The sequence below is a fragment of the Mustela nivalis genome (genome assembly GCF_964662115.1).
Source record: "Mustela nivalis genome assembly, chromosome: 2".
In the NCBI taxonomy this organism is placed as follows: Eukaryota; Metazoa; Chordata; class Mammalia; order Carnivora; family Mustelidae; genus Mustela; species Mustela nivalis.
In genome coordinates, this window is record NC_139021.1 from 28,398,864 (window position 1) to 28,417,378 (window position 18,515).

An 18,515-nucleotide genomic window follows, 5' to 3' on the forward strand; every position below is an offset into this window, starting at 1 on the left:
AAGAGGTAAGAAAAAGGGAGGAAAAGATAGAGGAATGTCTCTCATTTCTAATAACCATTAATGGAGAGATACTAATGTACAACACACTTCTAACCTGGTCTCCATCTTTTATGATAGTATTACTTAGGAAGCGTGAAAAAAACAGAATGAGAAAAATATATATATTAGAGCCTAGCTTCTTCAATTTAACAGAAAACACAGATGCATTAAATAGTCTTAATTTTCATAGTGCTGATTAAAATTTTACAGAAATTAATTAATTAATAGCTAATTAATAGCTAATTAATAGTTACTTTAATATAACAACTTTCTCAGATCTATGGCAGGGGAAAAAAGAAACACAGAAAGCTATAAATATGAGAGAAAAAGACAGACTTTCATATGTTGTACCTTATATCAGGTCTATGTATGAATATTTTTGATTGTTCAGTAGTATCAACCAGCTGTATATTCTTCACATGGATTGGATGCTGTAAATCTTCATTCAAAGGGTTAGTGATGAATACCACATTAGTTTCACCTGAACAAACATTCTTAAATCCAACAAATGTTGAACCTAAAACATAAATAACAGAATGGAGAAAGTGATAAAATCAGTTTCGTTTCATGCATATTCCAGCAAATACATCATATAACACCACCTTGAACATAGAGCTCCTAGCTTATGTGGTGGACTGTCCACCACTATTCGTGTTAGATTGTTGCCTCCTTACATTAATACCATTGAATAGTCTTCTCATATTTTCTCTGAGTTTAGTTATGTGATTTGGTTTGACCAATGGGACAAGAGCAATTGTGATATAAGCAGATCTGAAAAGTGCTTGCCTATTAGGGCTCACTCTCTCTTGGTGCTCTTGGGGAATTCTGTGACTTCCAGCATGTGAATGAGCACAGAAGACATAAGGCCCCATCACCCCCCTTACTCTAGCTAATGGCCAGCCCAAACACTGGCAAGCACCAACCACCGGACACAGAAGTGAGACTATCCTGGCTCATCTATCCCATAAACTGATGACAGCCTAAGGAATAACCCCAGGTGAGACAAGCAAAAGAACTGTACAAATGAACAAAGCCCAAACTGTCAATCCACAGAATCAGGAGCTAATAAATGATGCTTTAAAGACTCTAAATTTTGGAGGTATTTTGTTATGCAGCAAAGACTAACTGAAATATTAGTTCTTTTGGCCTTATTGCATATATTGTGTGACCAAAAGATAAAATTTATTGAATTCAAACTTAATCTCCACTGTAATTAAAATCCAATAACTCAAAAATAGAAAAAAAAAGCAAAAGATGACTCCAAAATTCTTATTATCAGTTATGTAAAATCACCACCCTTCCTGGTGATATATTTTCCTAAGATGATATTTTATGTACATCAATATGAGCTTTAGATGAATATTAATAAAATACCACAGTAGCAGACACTGTAACCTGTACAGTTCTGCTTTACTGGCCCAGTGCACTGGCCCTCAGCACCCCCCACATAAGTATTGGCTGCCCACTACTCACACCTGCCCCTTTTTCCAGAGAATTGTCCTTGACCAGATGACAATTTCCTCTCCTAAGAGATTCTGCACTCAATACCACCAGCAAAGGGCTACTGTGCCTAACCAACAACCGAACAGCAGGTCCCCTTGCCTCAAGAGGGGGCAACTAAACTACACAGCTCCCTGAGGTATCAAGAAGGAGCTTGACTCTAGCTGAGATGCTATCCTTGCTTAGCTCTGCTCTATCCTACTTCCCTCACTCCCTTTCTTGTGAAAATACACCCTTAATAAACCACTTGCACAAGAATCCCATCTCTGGCTTCACTTTTAGACCATCTGATTTAGACAGTACCAGAAGTGGTCCTAGGATACAGGCTGTAATGATGCAATAATGGATTTAGCCCACTTGCTGTCTGAGGACGCCCTTATTGGGGGTATGTGGAATACTGATAGCCCCTTGAAGCCCCTAGAAAACTATAACAATGAAATTGTAAAGATTTCACTCATGGTATCAGGAAACAAACTGAGGGTTGCAGGAGGAAGGGTAGGGTGATTGGGTTATGGACCCTGGGGAGGGTATGTGCTACGGTGAGTGCTGTGAATTGCATGAGACTGAAGATTCACAGACCTGCACCCCTGAAGCAAATAATACATTATGTGTTAATAAAAAAAAAAGAAGAAGATTTTGCTCATGGTGAACTGGGATAATATCTAGGTGGAAGGAAGTGTTCTGGGTGGTACAGTAACTTTGGCACTTAAGGGGTTAAGGGGAAACAGTGGTTACAAGAAAACTAAAAGTAGGTGACTATTGACCATCACTAATGCTCTGAAGAAAGAATCAATCACAAATTCAAGGCAAACCTCAGAATCTGAAAACAAAACCAATGTAGTATTCATAGAAGGTTGAATTCTCAGCCCTGGCAAGTCTCCTACATCAAAGACAGGGCTCTGATAGAAAAGGAATGGAACCCAAATTAGGATGGGAATATAGGGAACATGAATTTGAGCCTTGAAACCAAGGTTTCCCCTTGAATGTTCCAGATCTGTATAAATGGTCTGCTTCTCCCTTATTAGAAGAGAGTTTTCCTGCCCCCTATCTTGAAATCATGAAAAGACCTCAAAAAAAAAAAAAAAGGCAAATCTTGCCTTTCTCGGGACCTGTCCCCATCTCCCCTTCTGGAAGACAGAGCAGTCAGTCTGGTCAAATCTCATCATGATCTGACTGGGGAAGTGATAAGCCTGCTATGGGATGAGAGGAATTGTATACCAAAGGAACTGCAGTAACTAACATGTACTGACAGGAATCAGGAGTATATATATCTGAGAGCAAATTGTGATGGTGTTAGATCAAGGGGGAAAAAATACAAAGCTGGATAAGGGAGAGTATCACTACAGATGGGGATATTCTCCTGAGCTGTTGTCATGGCTTTTCTAAGTTTGGAAAATATCATGTTCCACTTCAAATGAAGTAGAATGGTAAGAACTTCCATGGCACACTGTAGGAGAAGGGGTCAAAGTCTCTGAAAAATGAAATATTGGAATGAGCCTATTATATAATGCCAGTGCATTTCAGCCCCACCTGGGGATGGCCTTGGAAGAGAGTGACATCGGCAGATTCTACTATGGGATAGAAATTTAGGTAGTACCCAGGGTGACCCACTTTGTGTGAAGCGAGAAGTGGTGTGAGGTAAGAATAAACATAAAAAATGACTTAGCTAATTAGTCAGGGGCCTGGAAGGAACAAAACTGGACGACTGGGTAAAATGAAGACTGAGGGAAAAGCATGTGCTTGGGGTTCTGGGAATAAACACAGAGGGCATGTTAGTGATTACCAAAGAGTATCAACTATGGAAGAAGCACTAAAGAAATAATTGAACAGGTGGACAGAGCCAAGAGATGTTACTAGCTCTTGGGTTATATGAATTTAAATTTCTTCAGTTGTAAAAAGAGATAATAATATATAACCCTACTTATATAAAAGGGTTTTTACAATTTATAGAAACTAACATTAAGTCATTGTACCAGTGTTTCCTCTTCTGTTTTAGAAGGGAAATTAAATGTCACTTCTTCAACATATACAAATTTTGCCAGGGAACCATTCTTGAAATTGACTGATGTCTGATTTCTTGGCTTTCCACACGGAGCAGATTCATATACAGATTCATTTAAATCATGATCTTTTTTTTACTAATAGTGAAACATTATTAGATATATTCTACATATTCTTTATAGAACTTAACTGAGTAGATTTGTCAAGACTATGTTTAAACTTGCCTGAGATATCCAGAAGGCCACTAATGGCATTGTAACTCATGAGCCCTGCGTGGGGTTTCCGGGGTGCCATGTTATGTGCTGAAGCAAAGGTAGGCCAGCAAATCCCACTTCGCCCACCTTTTATAAAAGAAAGAAAGTTAATAAAATTTAAATATGCACTCCCATGAACACCAACATTAAACTTCTAAAATTTTCACCTGATGGAGGTCTAGCGCTCCGGTGGGCGGCAGAAAGTTCAATATTGGGATCATCATTAGTTAGGACATCAGAGCAATTAAATCCAGGGCTACTTCCAACAATTAATGAGCTCTATATAAAAAAAATTTAAACAGTACAGTTTAAATGATAGCTTTTCCCCAAGGAAAATATATAATGGATAATACTGAATTCCACCGTAGCAAAACACAACCTTGAAGTGTGAGGAAGGGGTTATTCATAAAGCCAAGATGAAAAGGATGTGACTTTATGCCCTAAGTGGAATGGCCAACAAACTGGGAAGGGGAAGCTAGGCTGGTAAATTATTATGTATAATGACATGTTATGTTTCTGTGACAGAAATATGCCCAGGGAACAGCAGGAACAAAAAGAGGAGAGAGTGTCAATATTATCTAAGCTAGTTCAGGAAAGGATTCATAGAGGAAATGAAAATTTCACTACCTGTGGCAAGACTAGGGGTGGTACACAAAAAGAGGTGATGGGACCAGGGAGGAGAGGGAGGGATAGAGCACTTCCTGACAAAATATAATGAGAACAAAGGCAAGGAGGTTTGGACTCACCTGGCTTCGGAGTCAAGGAGATCAATCTTACCAGAACTTCACTGAATTCACCCTTTCTCCTTACTGTGGCTGTATTCATTTCTTACCTTAATCTGCACTGTTTTACTGGAAATTTTGTGAGATACAGAGGCTGGCATGTAAATCATTGAAGAAATGGCCATCCCGTTGTCAACCAGAGTCACATTATAGATATGCACACTCTCTGTGGTCTGTAAAACAACTTGTAGGTTACATAGTACAAAGTATAGTCATAAAACAAGATAAACAATCACCACCTTGGATCACATTTACCTGAAAATAAATTCCATAATCCCAGCATGTCCAAATGGTAAATCCCTGTATAAGAGAACACCCAGGAAGGCCATCTTGGTTCATATAAATACCATATAAACCTCCATGGGCTTCATTGTCAAACCACTTTTCCATGGGATTAGATTGACCTTGTAAGGAAACAGGAAAGAAGGGAATTAACATTACAAGTCATGTCCTAGAGCTTTATAAGAAGTATCAGTTAAAGTTAATTTTTTAAATTAAATATATGAATCTTGTGCAAATTTTCACATGATAATTAAATATTGTTATGGCTTGGCCATTTTTGGCTTACTCTACTCAGGATTTAATCTTATCTAATTTGTCCACTGACCATTAGAATGACTGTATACTCATTTGTAAATTTTGCTTTAGTTGTTAGCACATTTAACTTACTATATCTGATATCTGATTAAACACGAATTTCATAAGAAAGTGCGTAAAGTTTGGATTCAAAGAAGGCTAACCCTGAAACACAATGGTACCACCTGCTGTTTATAAAATGCTCCCCCCACCCCCGCATCTTTTTGTTGCTGGTGCGTCCTGGTCATCCCATTTTCAAGTCAGGTGTCACCTCCTCACAAGGCCTTCTCTGACTACCTGATTCAAAGTAGCACCTCGGTTCCTTCACATGGACAGTAAAATGATTTTCACTTGAAATTGTATTATTCCTTATCATGAATTAGCCATCTCCTCTCTCCTACTAGAATGTTAAGCTGCATGAGAGAAGACACGGTGTCCACCTCCCTCACCACCGTATTCCCAGGGCCTAAGCAGGTAATGCAGAGATGGGTGTTCAGTTAATCATCTGTTAACTGATGTATGTATGACCTTGGAACATTGTTGAGCCTTTTAGACCAGTTTCCTCAAATATAAAAAGTTTTAATGCCTAATTTAGAGTAGTCTCAAAATGAAATGAAGTAACCCCACATGAAATGCCTCAATAAATGGACGCTATCCTCATTACTAATATATAGGAAACTTGAAGTAGATTTTTCATGAAACTTTATTTACATCCAAATCAGATCAGTGATCTTAATAATTCCCTCCTAAAGATGCATACACTGGAGGGCTCCCAATAAAGAACAGATCACGCCCTGTAGTTTACTTGGTACCAGCTCTCTTGACCAAGTCTCCTGGAATCTGATTTCCTCTTCTCCTCTAGAGTTTCCTTTCTTCCTAAAACTTTGGGATTGAAATTTCACTTGTCAACTGCCTAGATTCTGTTTTGTTTTCTCCATAAAAGCTGTTCACATGTCTCTCCCTCGGTTCCACATACTGTTGCCCCTGGGGTCCCGTGTGAGTCATGGTTCCCTTCCTGGCCTACCAGACTCCACTTGCCAGGGAGGTTCACTGGATGGGTTGGTGTCCCGTTCCAGGAACTTAAACCCACAATTTCTCAGTGTTGTCTCTTATTTCAATTTCTCTAAATCCTAGACTTCCTTGTAAACCCTCTCAATTAGTTAGGAATATCAATATAGTCAGTGCAATATACATATTAGTAAATATTCATATTCACAGGTCATATTTTGACTTAAAAAATCCAGGACAACACTTCAAAGAAGTTGCAGAAAAATTACATATTTTAAAATCGTAGTCAAAGAAAACTTTTAAGCTGTTGGGACTAAAATATTCAATAAGAGCATATATCAAGGAATCAGTTAAATTTGTTGGCAGTTGTTTTATTCCTTCCAAAATACATTCCAAAATGTATTTTACACAAGAATAAAATTAGCTGAAGCTCAATAATTTTTGAATTTACAGAAAAATGCTGATTTATGGAATTTACAGATAAAATGCTGATTCAAAGAATCTTAAAAATAACTATACTGATATTAAAAAAAAAAACAACCAGCTGTAAAGTTTTCAGAGAAAATCCCATTTCCTCTGAGTTTCTCAAGAGGTAAACCCTGCAGCTCTATTATTTTATTTTGATCTAATAATGCATTTACCTAGTTGGAAAACCAAATGGTTATAAAAAGTTATAAAATAATAAGTCACCAGTCACCCTGTTGCTGTTTTGTTTTTACATTTTGTGCCGCTTTATATAAACACAAAAAACCCTATATATTCCTATTTTCTTTCTTTTCTTCCACAAAACATACCATAAATGAAACAGTATTTTATCTATAAACACATATACATATTATACATATACATTTATATATATCGTATGATATATATATGTACATATATATATCATATAGCATGATATACACCATATCAGTATATTGATATGTATCTTATTCCCTCTTTTTGAGCAGGGCCTGGACACAAGGCAGCTTGCAGCTTCCTGCTTGCACAAACAATATTGTGATGAATCACCTAGTTCACAAAACATTTTGTAAGTGTTACAGAGGCCAATGTTAGTTAGAGTGCCAGAAATGGAAATGCTGAGCCAAAAGCAGATGCTCCTATAATTTTGGCAGCTATTGTCCTATTCCCCTCTGTAGGGGTAATATTGTTTTGTCATTCAACTAGCAGAGGGAAAATGTTCTAGTTTCCCTAGCCTTGCCAAAAGAGGAGTTGTTAATTCTCAGTTAATTCTTGAGTTTGACTCCTCTGGTAGAGAGAAATGTATCTGAGAACTAGCTGTACATGGCCTTTGACTTTTTCATGCTTGTAGGTTTAAATGCACAACTAGTTTATTTATAATTTATAAATAAATTTATAAATTATAAATTTATTCTTATCAAGAGGAAATATGCAATAGTCCCATATCCCAATAGACATATATCTCTAAAGTGTTGCTTTTATGAAAGTGACAGTGGGATGAGGTACTCACTATTCCCACACCGGCCACATCAAGAATTAAAGTGGCTGCTAGAATTTTTGGATCATAAATATGCAAAATTATCTTTAAAAGCCTATTCAGGAGTGCCTGAGTGGCTCAGTGGGTTAAGCGTCTGCCTTTAGCTCAGGGCATGATCCCAGGTCCTGGCTCAGTGAGGAATCTGCTTCTCCTTCTGCCCCTCCCCCTGCCACCCTTCCACCCCTACTCATGCTCTTGCACGCTCTCTCAAGTAAATAATAAATTCTTTATCATTTTTAATAACCAAAATCTTTCTTAAAAAGTCTATTCATTTTTTTCCTAGACTCAATGGTATCTTTAAATCATTTAGCTTGTTAAGTTCTTTCAGTATCCTGGAGGAGGGGCTATTCCATACTGAACCAACAAACAATCATTATTTCCTTCTAACAAATTGGGACAAGGTATTTCCTTGTTTTAGTGACTCTTTGCCGAAAGACTTACTTGAGCAAGGTTCACCATCAATGCGGAATCCCACCCGTCCAAATCCAGCCACGACGTTATTTTGCAAGACTGTATTGGTCCCTCTGTTTATCTAGTACAGGGATAAGGAAGATGTTATGGGTCAGGCTCTTACACGACTGTACAATGACAGCAAGTATGCAGCATATATAAGAAAATTAATTATGACTACCCTTTGGGAGGAAAAATTAATTTCATTATTCAACCCATTCAAATTTACATTACAAATGTAGTATCGAAATTACCTTATTTTTGGTGTAAAATCATCACGAGACACAACACCTTAGATTTCATTAGAAAACTGCATTAAAGAGATTTTTTATTTTAGTCACAAAAGCCACTGAGTATCATTCAAAATTATAAGCCATAGAACAAATTCCAGTATTATAGCAAGGTTAGTAGGATTTTATCACTCTTTGGCTATATTATGCTACCAATTCGATTTATTAAGAGAAAACTAAGGAAGTTATAGTGGACCATAAGATTCAATAGAAGCACTTACTAGTTTAAGTAAAATCTGCTATATTTAAAACTGGTTGAACATGAATGTTAGGTAGTCACTAAACAATTTTACTTTGTGAGCCCAGGCAAGGTGGCAAAAATGAAAAGTATAGAGCACAGAAGATTTAATTCTTGCCTCTGGTGTCAGCAAAACAGTCCAAATCTCAACTATTTAAAGTATTAAGCACCTTTATTTTTATATATTATGATAAGAGAACAGAGTAAAATGAAACTCATAAAAGTAGAATAATTTCCTTTTCTTTCAAAAGGTAGAGAAAATTCAAAGATCTGGAACTGACATTGGATTACGTTCTCACATAATCCATGAAAGAACACGCTCGTAAATGTATACCAAGTTCCCAGCTTTCAGGTTTTACTTTAAGGTGATTATTAGTAGTTGCACAAAAACAAACCTCATTCCTATCCCATCTCCCAAAAGAGCTATTTTTAAAAATTCCTTTTGACTCCTGTAGCATAGGTTAGTAGACTAAAAAGAAGGTGGAGCCATATGTCCTCCAAACCCTTTTCCTGTACTTTCTGTTTGCTTGCCTGCGATCTCATCCTACACCAGAGGGCCTACAGTGATTGAAGAAACTTCATGGGAAACAAGAAGGGTCCAGTTAGTAATACCAGATAAAAGTAAATAACCTCACATAATCATAAGCATTTTAGATGAAAAAGGGATTTTGGAGATTCTGTAGTCTATCATTCTAGTTTTCCATATGACGAAGGAAACCAAAGTCAGAGTTAAGTAGTAGTATGTGTAAGGCCTTCAGTCAATTAGCAGCAGAGAGACCCTGCACCAGAACTTGGAAGTAAGTGACAATTAAGATTGGAAAAGCAAGGAAATAAGAGAACTATTTAAACCACTGGACAGCAACACAAAGAAAAATTCGATGGCTGTGGGAGCTCGTAACATCTCTCAAGGAAGTTTACTCATTCCCTTCATTAGCTCATTTTATTAATTCACCAATCTTTATCTAAAGAGGAAGCAGTTTTCAATAACATTTTGAGACTTACAGTTTCTACAGAATTTATAATCTGTGGTATGTAATCTGTAGAGAAATTACAAATTATACTTTAGGATACTCTTGTAAAATTACATCATTATTTTATATAGTTATAAGTCACCCTACCTCAATTGCTGCATGCCAGAGTGTTGAACTTAAATCTCTTCTGTTTTGATAGGTTCCTGGCCAAACTGAGAGTGTAACCAAGTTCCCACGAACTCTGTTGGCATCCCCCCATATTCTGATGCCTGCAAGAAAGTGAATAAAACCCCCCAAAATACATACAGATTTGTAATGAGTACTATAGGGGACATCTTCTGTGTTCCCATGAAATCAGTTTTTCTAGTTTGAGCCTGACAAATCAACCTCTTAAATTTTAGAGTATGCCCTTTGAACTCAACCTCTTTAATAGTCTAACTGCCTTAGACTCTTCTGGGGTGCCTGTTAAATATATGGGTTCCATATATGAGACCCCACCTCAGATTTTAACAAACACACACATCAATTTCATATATATTAAATGAGTTTGTATTATGCTTTGTACAGATATTCAAGAAAGCATAACCTCCTTACATCAAGTACCATTAAATAGTAACCTTTACTTGTTATTTTGATTTTCTTTATTTTGATTGATAGGTGAGGGTATTTTAAATGTCATAGTAAAAATGTCATAGTAATTTAAACTACTAGTGATTAGATAATTCACACACGATCATGGTCTGGTAAATAATTCTTCGAGAGTTGTACTGTCCAGTATGATAGCCATAGTCACATGTAACAACTTAAATGTAAAGTAAGTATGATTAAATTAAGTACCATTAAAATTAAAAAATTCTTGCTCTTTAATCATAGTAGCAACATTTTAAGTGCTCAGTGGCCACATAGGGTTTAGTAATTACCCTATCAGTACAGATAGAGGCCACTTCCGTTCTTTGAAAACAATCAACCGGACAGCATGGCTCTAGAGTCTTCAGATAAGATTGTCTCAGAAAGCACATTATTTGGACAAAAATATTATCATACTACCTTCCCCCACTGTAAAGTGAATGATGTTGTCTTCTATGTCCAATCCATCTGTCCCAAACACACCAATTGCTGGGGAAAAGCCATTGTGAAAGGCACAGCCTCGAATATAAGATGAGCCACGTTCTTGAATCTATGAAACATCAGGATTCAGTGAACATTTTAAAATAAAATTAAAATGTATTTAAAGAAAAAACTTGAAGTAGGTGATTTTCGAGAGACAAATCTTGATAAATAAAATACTCAGAGAAAGACAATTGTATGATCTCTCTGTGAGGAATTTGAGAGGCATGGAAGCGGGGTGTGGAGGGAAGGGACAGAAAAAATGAAACAAGATGGGATCGGGAGGGAGACGAACCATAAGAGACTCTTAATTTCAGGAAACAAACTGAGGGCTGCTGGTGGGGAGAGGGGGATGGGTTATGGACATTGGGGAGGGTACGTGCTATGGTGAGTGCTGTGTAAAGTGTGTGTAAAACTGTGTAAAAAAACTGTGTAAAGTGTGTGGAAAGTGTGTAAAACTGATGACTCACAGACCTGTGCTCTTGGGGCAAATAATACATTAGATGTTAATAAAAAAATAAAATACTCAATTCATGTTCCATGAAAAAATATTATTTCCTTGTAGATCTTTTAATCCTGGGAAATTTCCATATGTCTTCAATTTATGATTAAATAAAATGCAGATTTAAATGCAGATAAAAATTCTGAAGTACTTTTCTATGCCTTTGTATTTCTATCATTATCTATAAAATACTAAGGAGCTAAAAATTTTTTCAGAATAGTTTATTATATAATGAGCAGGGAATTTTTTTAAATTATAAAAGTTAATACTCTAGGCAGGAGGTTATAATTCAAAGGTCTGTAGGAACCAACCAATGAGTAAGTTTGGGGTTGTAACCTCAAGCCTGCAAGACTATTTTTTTATTTCCATAAAACAAAAATATGTTCTCTCTCATTTTTTCTTCAGCCACAAGCCTTCTAAGCACATCTATTTTCCCACTTTTGACAGAAGCATGGATATACGGACAAAGTTTTCGTTTGAGAAATGTAAGCAATACTCACTTTGTTCAATAGAAACTATAAATAGTTTAATCACTGCAAAATAAAGTGGAGTTATGAAATAATATCATAGAGTTTCAGTTATTTTACATATGTGCTCTTTTTTCTGTTTTTTTTTTTGTTTGTTTGTTTGGTTGGTTTTTTACTGATTTTAAATAAATGTGTGAAATAGGTAAGTCAGATGCTGCTATGAGTCTAAAAAAGTTGTTGGAAAACGTACCAAAGAAAGTTTTATTAGATCATCATCTTAGAAATTCTAAAATACTGGGGTGCCTGGGTGGCTCAGTAAGTTAAAGCCTCTGCCTTTGGCTCAGGTCATGGTTCCAGGGTCCTGTGATCGAGCCCCACATGGCATTGGGTGTCTCTGCTAAGTAGGGAGCCTGTTTCCCTTCCAGTCTCTCTGCCTGTCTCTCTGCCTACTTGTGATCTCTGTCTGTCAAATAAATAAATAAAATCTTAAAAAAAAAAAAAGAAATTCTAATATATGACTTTTTAGTAAAGTTAAAGGAAAATAAAGTCAAAATCAAAATATTTTATCTTGAATATATGCAAAAATTCAAGTACAAACCTGTCCTAAGTTAAGAAACGTTACGGCGTATCTTGGATCTGTGCTATCCCTGAAGCCTTCTTGACCACCGTGATAAAATTCCACATTACTTATCCTTGCATTTCCTGGTAGGGTAGGGAGGGAAGAGTGACAACATTTTTTTTTTCTTGAAACACAATAAGAATTTTTGAAAATCTACACGAGTTGTAATTTTCCAAATCACAAATTTGCTTTCAACTTTTTCATGGATATCTCATTCATTCTTATTTGCTCCTTTAATCCAAATCAGGCAGTGTTTCTGAACTTTTTTTTCACTGCCCCCTACAACAGTCTCTTTAGACTTTTTTCCCCAATAGCCTCCCCTTCCCATGGAATTTCAATACGTATCTGTTAATGTATGGTGGCTCTTTCGAGGGCCACAAACTATTGCTCTTACAAATTCTTCTGTCCTGGGACACCTGGGTGGCCCACTTGGTTGAGTGTCTGCCTTGGGATCAGGTCCTAGGATGGAGCCTGCTTTGGGCTCCCTGCTCAACTAGGAACCTGCTTCTCCCTTTCCTTCTGCCCCTCCCCCTTCTCATGCACTTGTATGTTCTCTCTCTTCCTTGCTCACCGCCTTTTCTCTCTCAAATAAATAAATAAAATCTTAAATAAATAAGTTTTTTTTGTTCTGCAAGAATCAGATTTCATCCCTTTGGTAGTGATACTGCTCCTGTTAGAGAAGCATGACATAATTCACAAGACATAATTTACCTGACAGTTGAGTTTTGATGTTCTAAAGATATTTGAAGGGCATTGTCTTTACATAATCCTTTCCAGAATATGCATTACCAAGTATCTGCTCATCTTTGTCATAAGTACTACTAAAGTGACAAGAGGCAATTTCATAGATTGGTAATAACAGCAAGAACAATCCATGAGCCAAGGGCTGTACTAAATGCTTAAAAGGCAATTTGTGATTGAATTCTCATACAATGTCCTGGAGGTACAGAGATTCATGGCTGGTAAAAAGCAGTAGGGGAGATTTCTCATTCCAAAAACTGATATTTAACAAAATGTGTTGGAGAAGAATTACTTTGTACTAGAAGGGAAAAGCCTGTCTCAAAATCCATGATCCAGCAATTGGATACACGGTGGAGAACACAATACTAAGATTGAGACAGAGAAGAAACAGTTACTACAGAGCATCTGGTCCTACAAAAGCCGTAGGTGTTCATTAACATCACTAAACAATTTACAGAAGCAAGGAAAGGTTGTCATAAGAACAGGTCCATCATGGGATCTGAAGTGGATTAGTATCCAAGGTCAGAGCAATTTGATCCCTATAATAATCTATCTAACTTTAAAAGGGGACAATATCTCTGCAGAGCACTATGAGGATTAAATGAGATAATACATGTTAAATCCTTAGTACAGTGCCTGGAATAACCATATGATCATCATTAACATTAGTTAATGTCAACATTAACTAATGTTAACATCATTAGTTATGCTCCTGTTGACAAATAGGTAGAAGCTATAGCGGGATGGCTGCCTGCTCAATATAAAGGTTTTCTGGAATTAGAGCTGTTGCAAAATGCAATAGACAGAATTATGAATGAGGACCTGCTAAAACATTACAAGTAAGAATAAATGACCGGCTCCTGGTACCCAGACTGTGGGATCTAAACACCAGCTTCCAATAAAAAGAACCAGCATTACTTGGAGGGATGACTTATTTCCAAGCTCAGAAAAACAAAACAAAAACAAAAACCATATATTTGTCATATCAGAAAGTGAAGAAGCTGATGAAACCTAAGTCAAAGGCAGAGGCATCAACATGAAAATGTTCTGAAGGTCACTGATGGGGCAATTTCATTTGTCAATGGTAATTGGGCATTTCTAAAATGAGGCATATATGGTCAATGGCATATTATTCAGTCATAAAAAGAAAGAACTCTAACCATTTGCTACAACACTGATGGACCTTGAGGGCATTATGCTAAGTGGGGTAATCAGAAAAAGACAAATACTGTATGATGCTTATATGTAGAATCTAAAAAGGCCAAATGCATAAAAGCAGAGAGTAGGATGGTGGTTACCAGGAGCTAGGGTGGTGGTGGGGGGTGGAATTAGAAAGACATTGTTTGAGGGTACAAACTTGGAACTGGTGGAGAAATAAGACTTGGAAATCTAATGTACAACAGAGTGGTTACAGTCAACAATTCTGTATTATAAACTTCAGAGTTGCTAAGAGACCAAATCTTAATTGTTCCTGCCACAAAAAAGACATAATGTGACATGATAGAGATGTTAGCTGACACTACAGTGGTAATCATATTGTGATATACGAATGTATAAAAATAAACAGAGTGTATACCTTAAACTTTATATGTCAATTATATTTCAAGAAAAAAATATATGCAGTTGTTTCAATGTAACCCAGGGGCTTGAAGAGAACGGGTGGTCACACAGTTGATCACTGTGGTAACTAGTGATGGGTACACTGGGATACGTTATACATCTATGTTTGAAAATTTTGTATATGTTTTAAATTCTCCCTCAAACAAAAAATAACAGACCTATCATGCTTTTTATAAACAACTTCTGTCTGGGTGAGAGGCTGGGCTAGCTGTCACCTAAGGTCATTGTTAATTTGATAATTCTTACTGTCTGTGAAGAGAAAATGAGTGGAAAAATATTACAGATTTGCTTTTGGAGCAATGGAACTTTTGGATAGTTTACATAATCCCTCTCCAGGAAGATTATTCTCTGTTAAAAACGAGAAAACCGGGGTGCCTGGGTGGCTCAGTGGGTTAAAGCCTCTGCCTTTGGCTCAGGTCATGATCCCAGGGTCATGGGATCGAGCCCCGTATCGGGCTCTCTGCGTGGCAGAAAGCCTGCTTCCTCTTCTCTCTCTGCCTACTTGTGATCTCTGTCAAATAAATAAATAAATAATCTTTAAAAAAAAAAAAAAAGAAAAAAAGGAAGAAAGAAAAGAAAACCAGCCCAAATTGAGAGTTGATTATGTTCAACCCAAGTTACCAAACCAAGACTGAATTTACAGTTCCTCTCCCAGAAATGGAATCTTAAACCAGTCCATCAGGAATCCCCAGATCAGCACTAGTTAGGGAATGTGCCTGATTAGCCCCTGCTACCCCTAAAGGGAAGTAACCTTGCAATAACCAGTTTGCTTTTTTTGCCTAGTATACCTCCCAGGTTCCTGTTCTCTTCTGCCTATAAAAGTCTTTCATTTTGCACAACTCTTTGGAGCTCCTTTTTATCTCCTAGACTGGATACTGCCTGATGCACGAGTCACTGAATAAAGCCACTATGATCTTCAAAATGTACTCACTAAATTTTTTTAACACATGTGATCGTAAAAAAGAAGTGTAATTTAAGAAATGACTGAACACAGAAGAGACTGTGCTATATTCCAAATCTGTACCAACCTTTAAACGTCATCATATTCTGAGTGAATGAGCTGACCAGGACACGTGCACCGAAAGATTCCTTGAACCAACCTGGATAATCTTCACCAAGTATTTTGATGTTCCTACTCAGTATCCCAACATCAGCTGCTAATGTATAGCTCTGATCTGTTCCAGGAACATGGTACCTTTCAGCTGCAGCAGAAGGACAGGTAGATTATTACCAATGCTGAAAAATACCTGAGTTTATTAGTTCCTTTGTAATTCACAGGCTGTGTAGCTTTCTTTCTTTCTCTCTCTTTTTTTTTGTGATTTTCTTTTTTTCATTATTTTTTAAAATTTATTTTATATCTTTTCTGTGTAACAGTATTCATTGTTTTTGTACCACACCCAGTGCTCCATGCAATCCATGCCCTCCTTAATACCCACCACTTGGCTCCCCCACCCCCCCACCCCCCCTTCAAAACCCTCAGGTTGTTTTTCAGAGTCCATAGTCTCTCATGGTTCACCTCCCCTTCCAGTTTCCCTCAACTCCCTTCTCCTCTCCATCTCCCCATGTCCTCTGTGTTATTTGTTATGGTCCACAAAAAAGTGAAACCATATGATAATTGACTCTGCTTGACTTATTTCACTCAGCATAATCTCCTCCAGTCCCGTCCATGTTGCTACAGAAGTTGGGTATTCATCCTTTCTGATGGAGGCATAATACTCCATAGTGTATATGGACTACATCTTCCTTATCCATTCGTCTGTTGAAGGGCATCTTGGTTCTTTCCACAGTTTGGCTAATATTCATGAATTAGATTTGCATGCTTAAACATACACAGATAGCAGAATGAAATTATGATATCTTTTGCTTTAATTTTTTTTTCTTCCCAAGTTTTTACTTAAATTTCAGTTAGTAAACATGCAGTGTAATATTAGTTTTGGGTGCAGAATGTAGTGATGCAACACTTATAAACAACACCCAGTGCTCTTCACAAGTGCCCTCCTTAATTCCCATCCCCCAATAAAGCCATCCCCACGCCCACCTCCCCTCTGGTAACCATCAGATTGTTCTCTGTAGTTAAGACTCTTTTTTTGGTTTTCATGTCTTTTCCCCCTACCAAATTCATTTGTTTTGTTTCTTAAATTCCACGTATGAGTGAAACCATATTTTATCTGTCTTTCTCTGATTGACTTATTTTGCTTAGCATAATATAGATCTCTAGCTCCATCCACGTCATTGCAAATGGCAAGATTTCATTCTTTTTGGTGGCTGAGTAATAATCTACCGTGTGTGTGTGCAGGTGTGTGTGTGTGCGTGTGTTCCACCTATTCCTTATCCATTCGTCAGCTGATGGACACACTTGGGCTCTTTCCATAATGTGGCTATTGTTGGTAATACAGCTATAAACACTGAGGAGCTTGTATCCCTTTTAATTAGTATTTTTGTATCTTTTGGGTAAACACCTAGTAGAGCAATTGCTGGATTATAGGGTAGTTCTATTTTTAACATTTTGAGGAAGCTCCATACTGTTTTCCAGAGTGGCTGCTCCCTTTTCTCCACATCCTCACCAACACCTGTCGTTTGCTGCATTGTTAATTTTAGCCACTCTGACAAGCGTGAGGTGATATCTTATTGTAGTTTTGATTTGTATTTCTCTGATGACGAGGAGTGTTGAGTATCATGTGTCTGTTGGCCATTTTTATGTCTTCTTTGGGTGTTAAGTTTGATAAATTCTTTATAGATTTTGAATACTAACCCTTTATCAGAAATGTCATTTGCAAATATCTTCTCCCATTCCAAAGGTTGCCTATCACTTTTGTTGATTGTTTCCTTCACTGTGCAGAAGGTTTTTTATCTGGATGAGGTCCCAATAGTTCAGTTTTGCTTTTCTTTACTTGCCTCTAGAAACATGTCTAGTAAGAAGTTGCCATGACTTTTGTCAAAGAAATTGTTTCCTGTATTCTCTAGGATTTTAATGGATTCCTGCCTCACATTTAGGTCCTTCACTGATTTGGGGTTTGTTTTTAAAGATTTATTTATTTGAGTGGGGTGCAGAGGGAGAGGAAGAGAGAAAAAGAAGCAGACTCCTCACTGAGCATGGAGGCTCAAGTTTATGACCCTGAAATTATGACCTGAGCTGAAATCAAGAGTCAGATGCTCAAATGAGCCACCCAGGCACCCCTCCATTTTGATTTTATTTTTGTGTACAGTGTAATAAAGTGGTCCAGCTTCATTTTTTGCATGTTGCTGTCCAGTTTTCCCAACACCATTTTTTGAAGGCACTATTTTTTAAAATTTTAGTTAATTAAATTTAATTAACATATACTATATTATTCATTTCAGAGATAATTTAGTGATTCATCAGTTGAATGTAACTCCCAATGCTCATTACATCAAGTGCTGTCCTTAATGTTTGTTTATTGGGAGATTTGTGGTTACTGATTCAATTTCTTTGCTCGTTATTGGCCTACTCAAGTTTTCTATTTCTTCCTGTTTCAATTTTGGAAGTTTACAAGTTTCTAGTAATTCATCCATTTCTTCTAGGTTGTCCAATTTGTTGGCATAGTTTTTCATAATATTCTCTTAAAATTACTGGTATTTCTGTAGTGTTGGTTGTTATTTCTCCTCTCTCCTTTGTGATTTTATTTCAGCTCTTTCTTATTTCTTTTTGATAAGTCTGGCTAGGAGTTTATAATTTATATTAATTTTTTCAAAGCACCAGCTCCTGGTTTCATTGATCTGTTATATTGTTGTTTAAGTTTCTACATCATCTCTTTTCTGCTCTAATCTTTATTATTTCCCTACTTCTCCTGGGTTTAGGCTTTGTTTCTTGTTCTTTCTCAATCTCTGTTA

At 36.9% G+C, this 18,515-nt stretch overlaps 1 protein-coding gene across 2 annotated transcripts in view; it reads right to left on the minus strand.

Annotated features, from left to right (window-relative positions):
- Positions 1-248: 248 nt before the first annotated feature.
- The window catches only part of PKHD1L1 (PKHD1 like 1), a 128,555-nt gene continuing 110,288 nt past the window's right edge, over positions 249-18,515 (minus strand). Inside the window, exons 59-68 of one of the 2 annotated variants that reach the window (XM_082720013.1) lie at positions 15,695-15,868; positions 12,285-12,388; positions 10,658-10,787; positions 9,758-9,879; positions 8,103-8,193; positions 4,832-4,980; positions 4,627-4,749; positions 3,962-4,073; positions 3,765-3,881; positions 249-556 (exon numbers count right to left, since the gene is read on the minus strand). In XM_082720013.1, the coding sequence (XP_082576139.1) occupies positions 378-556; positions 3,765-3,881; positions 3,962-4,073; positions 4,627-4,749; positions 4,832-4,980; positions 8,103-8,193; positions 9,758-9,879; positions 10,658-10,787; positions 12,285-12,388; positions 15,695-15,868 (1,301 nt within the window). In that variant the 3' untranslated portion in view covers positions 249-377. Of the gene's footprint in view, positions 557-3,764; positions 3,882-3,961; positions 4,074-4,626; positions 4,750-4,831; positions 4,981-8,102; positions 8,194-9,757; positions 9,880-10,657; positions 10,788-12,284; positions 12,389-15,694; positions 15,869-16,189; positions 16,486-18,515 lie in introns of those variants that run through there. The other variant, XM_082720014.1, reaches the window with a different exon arrangement.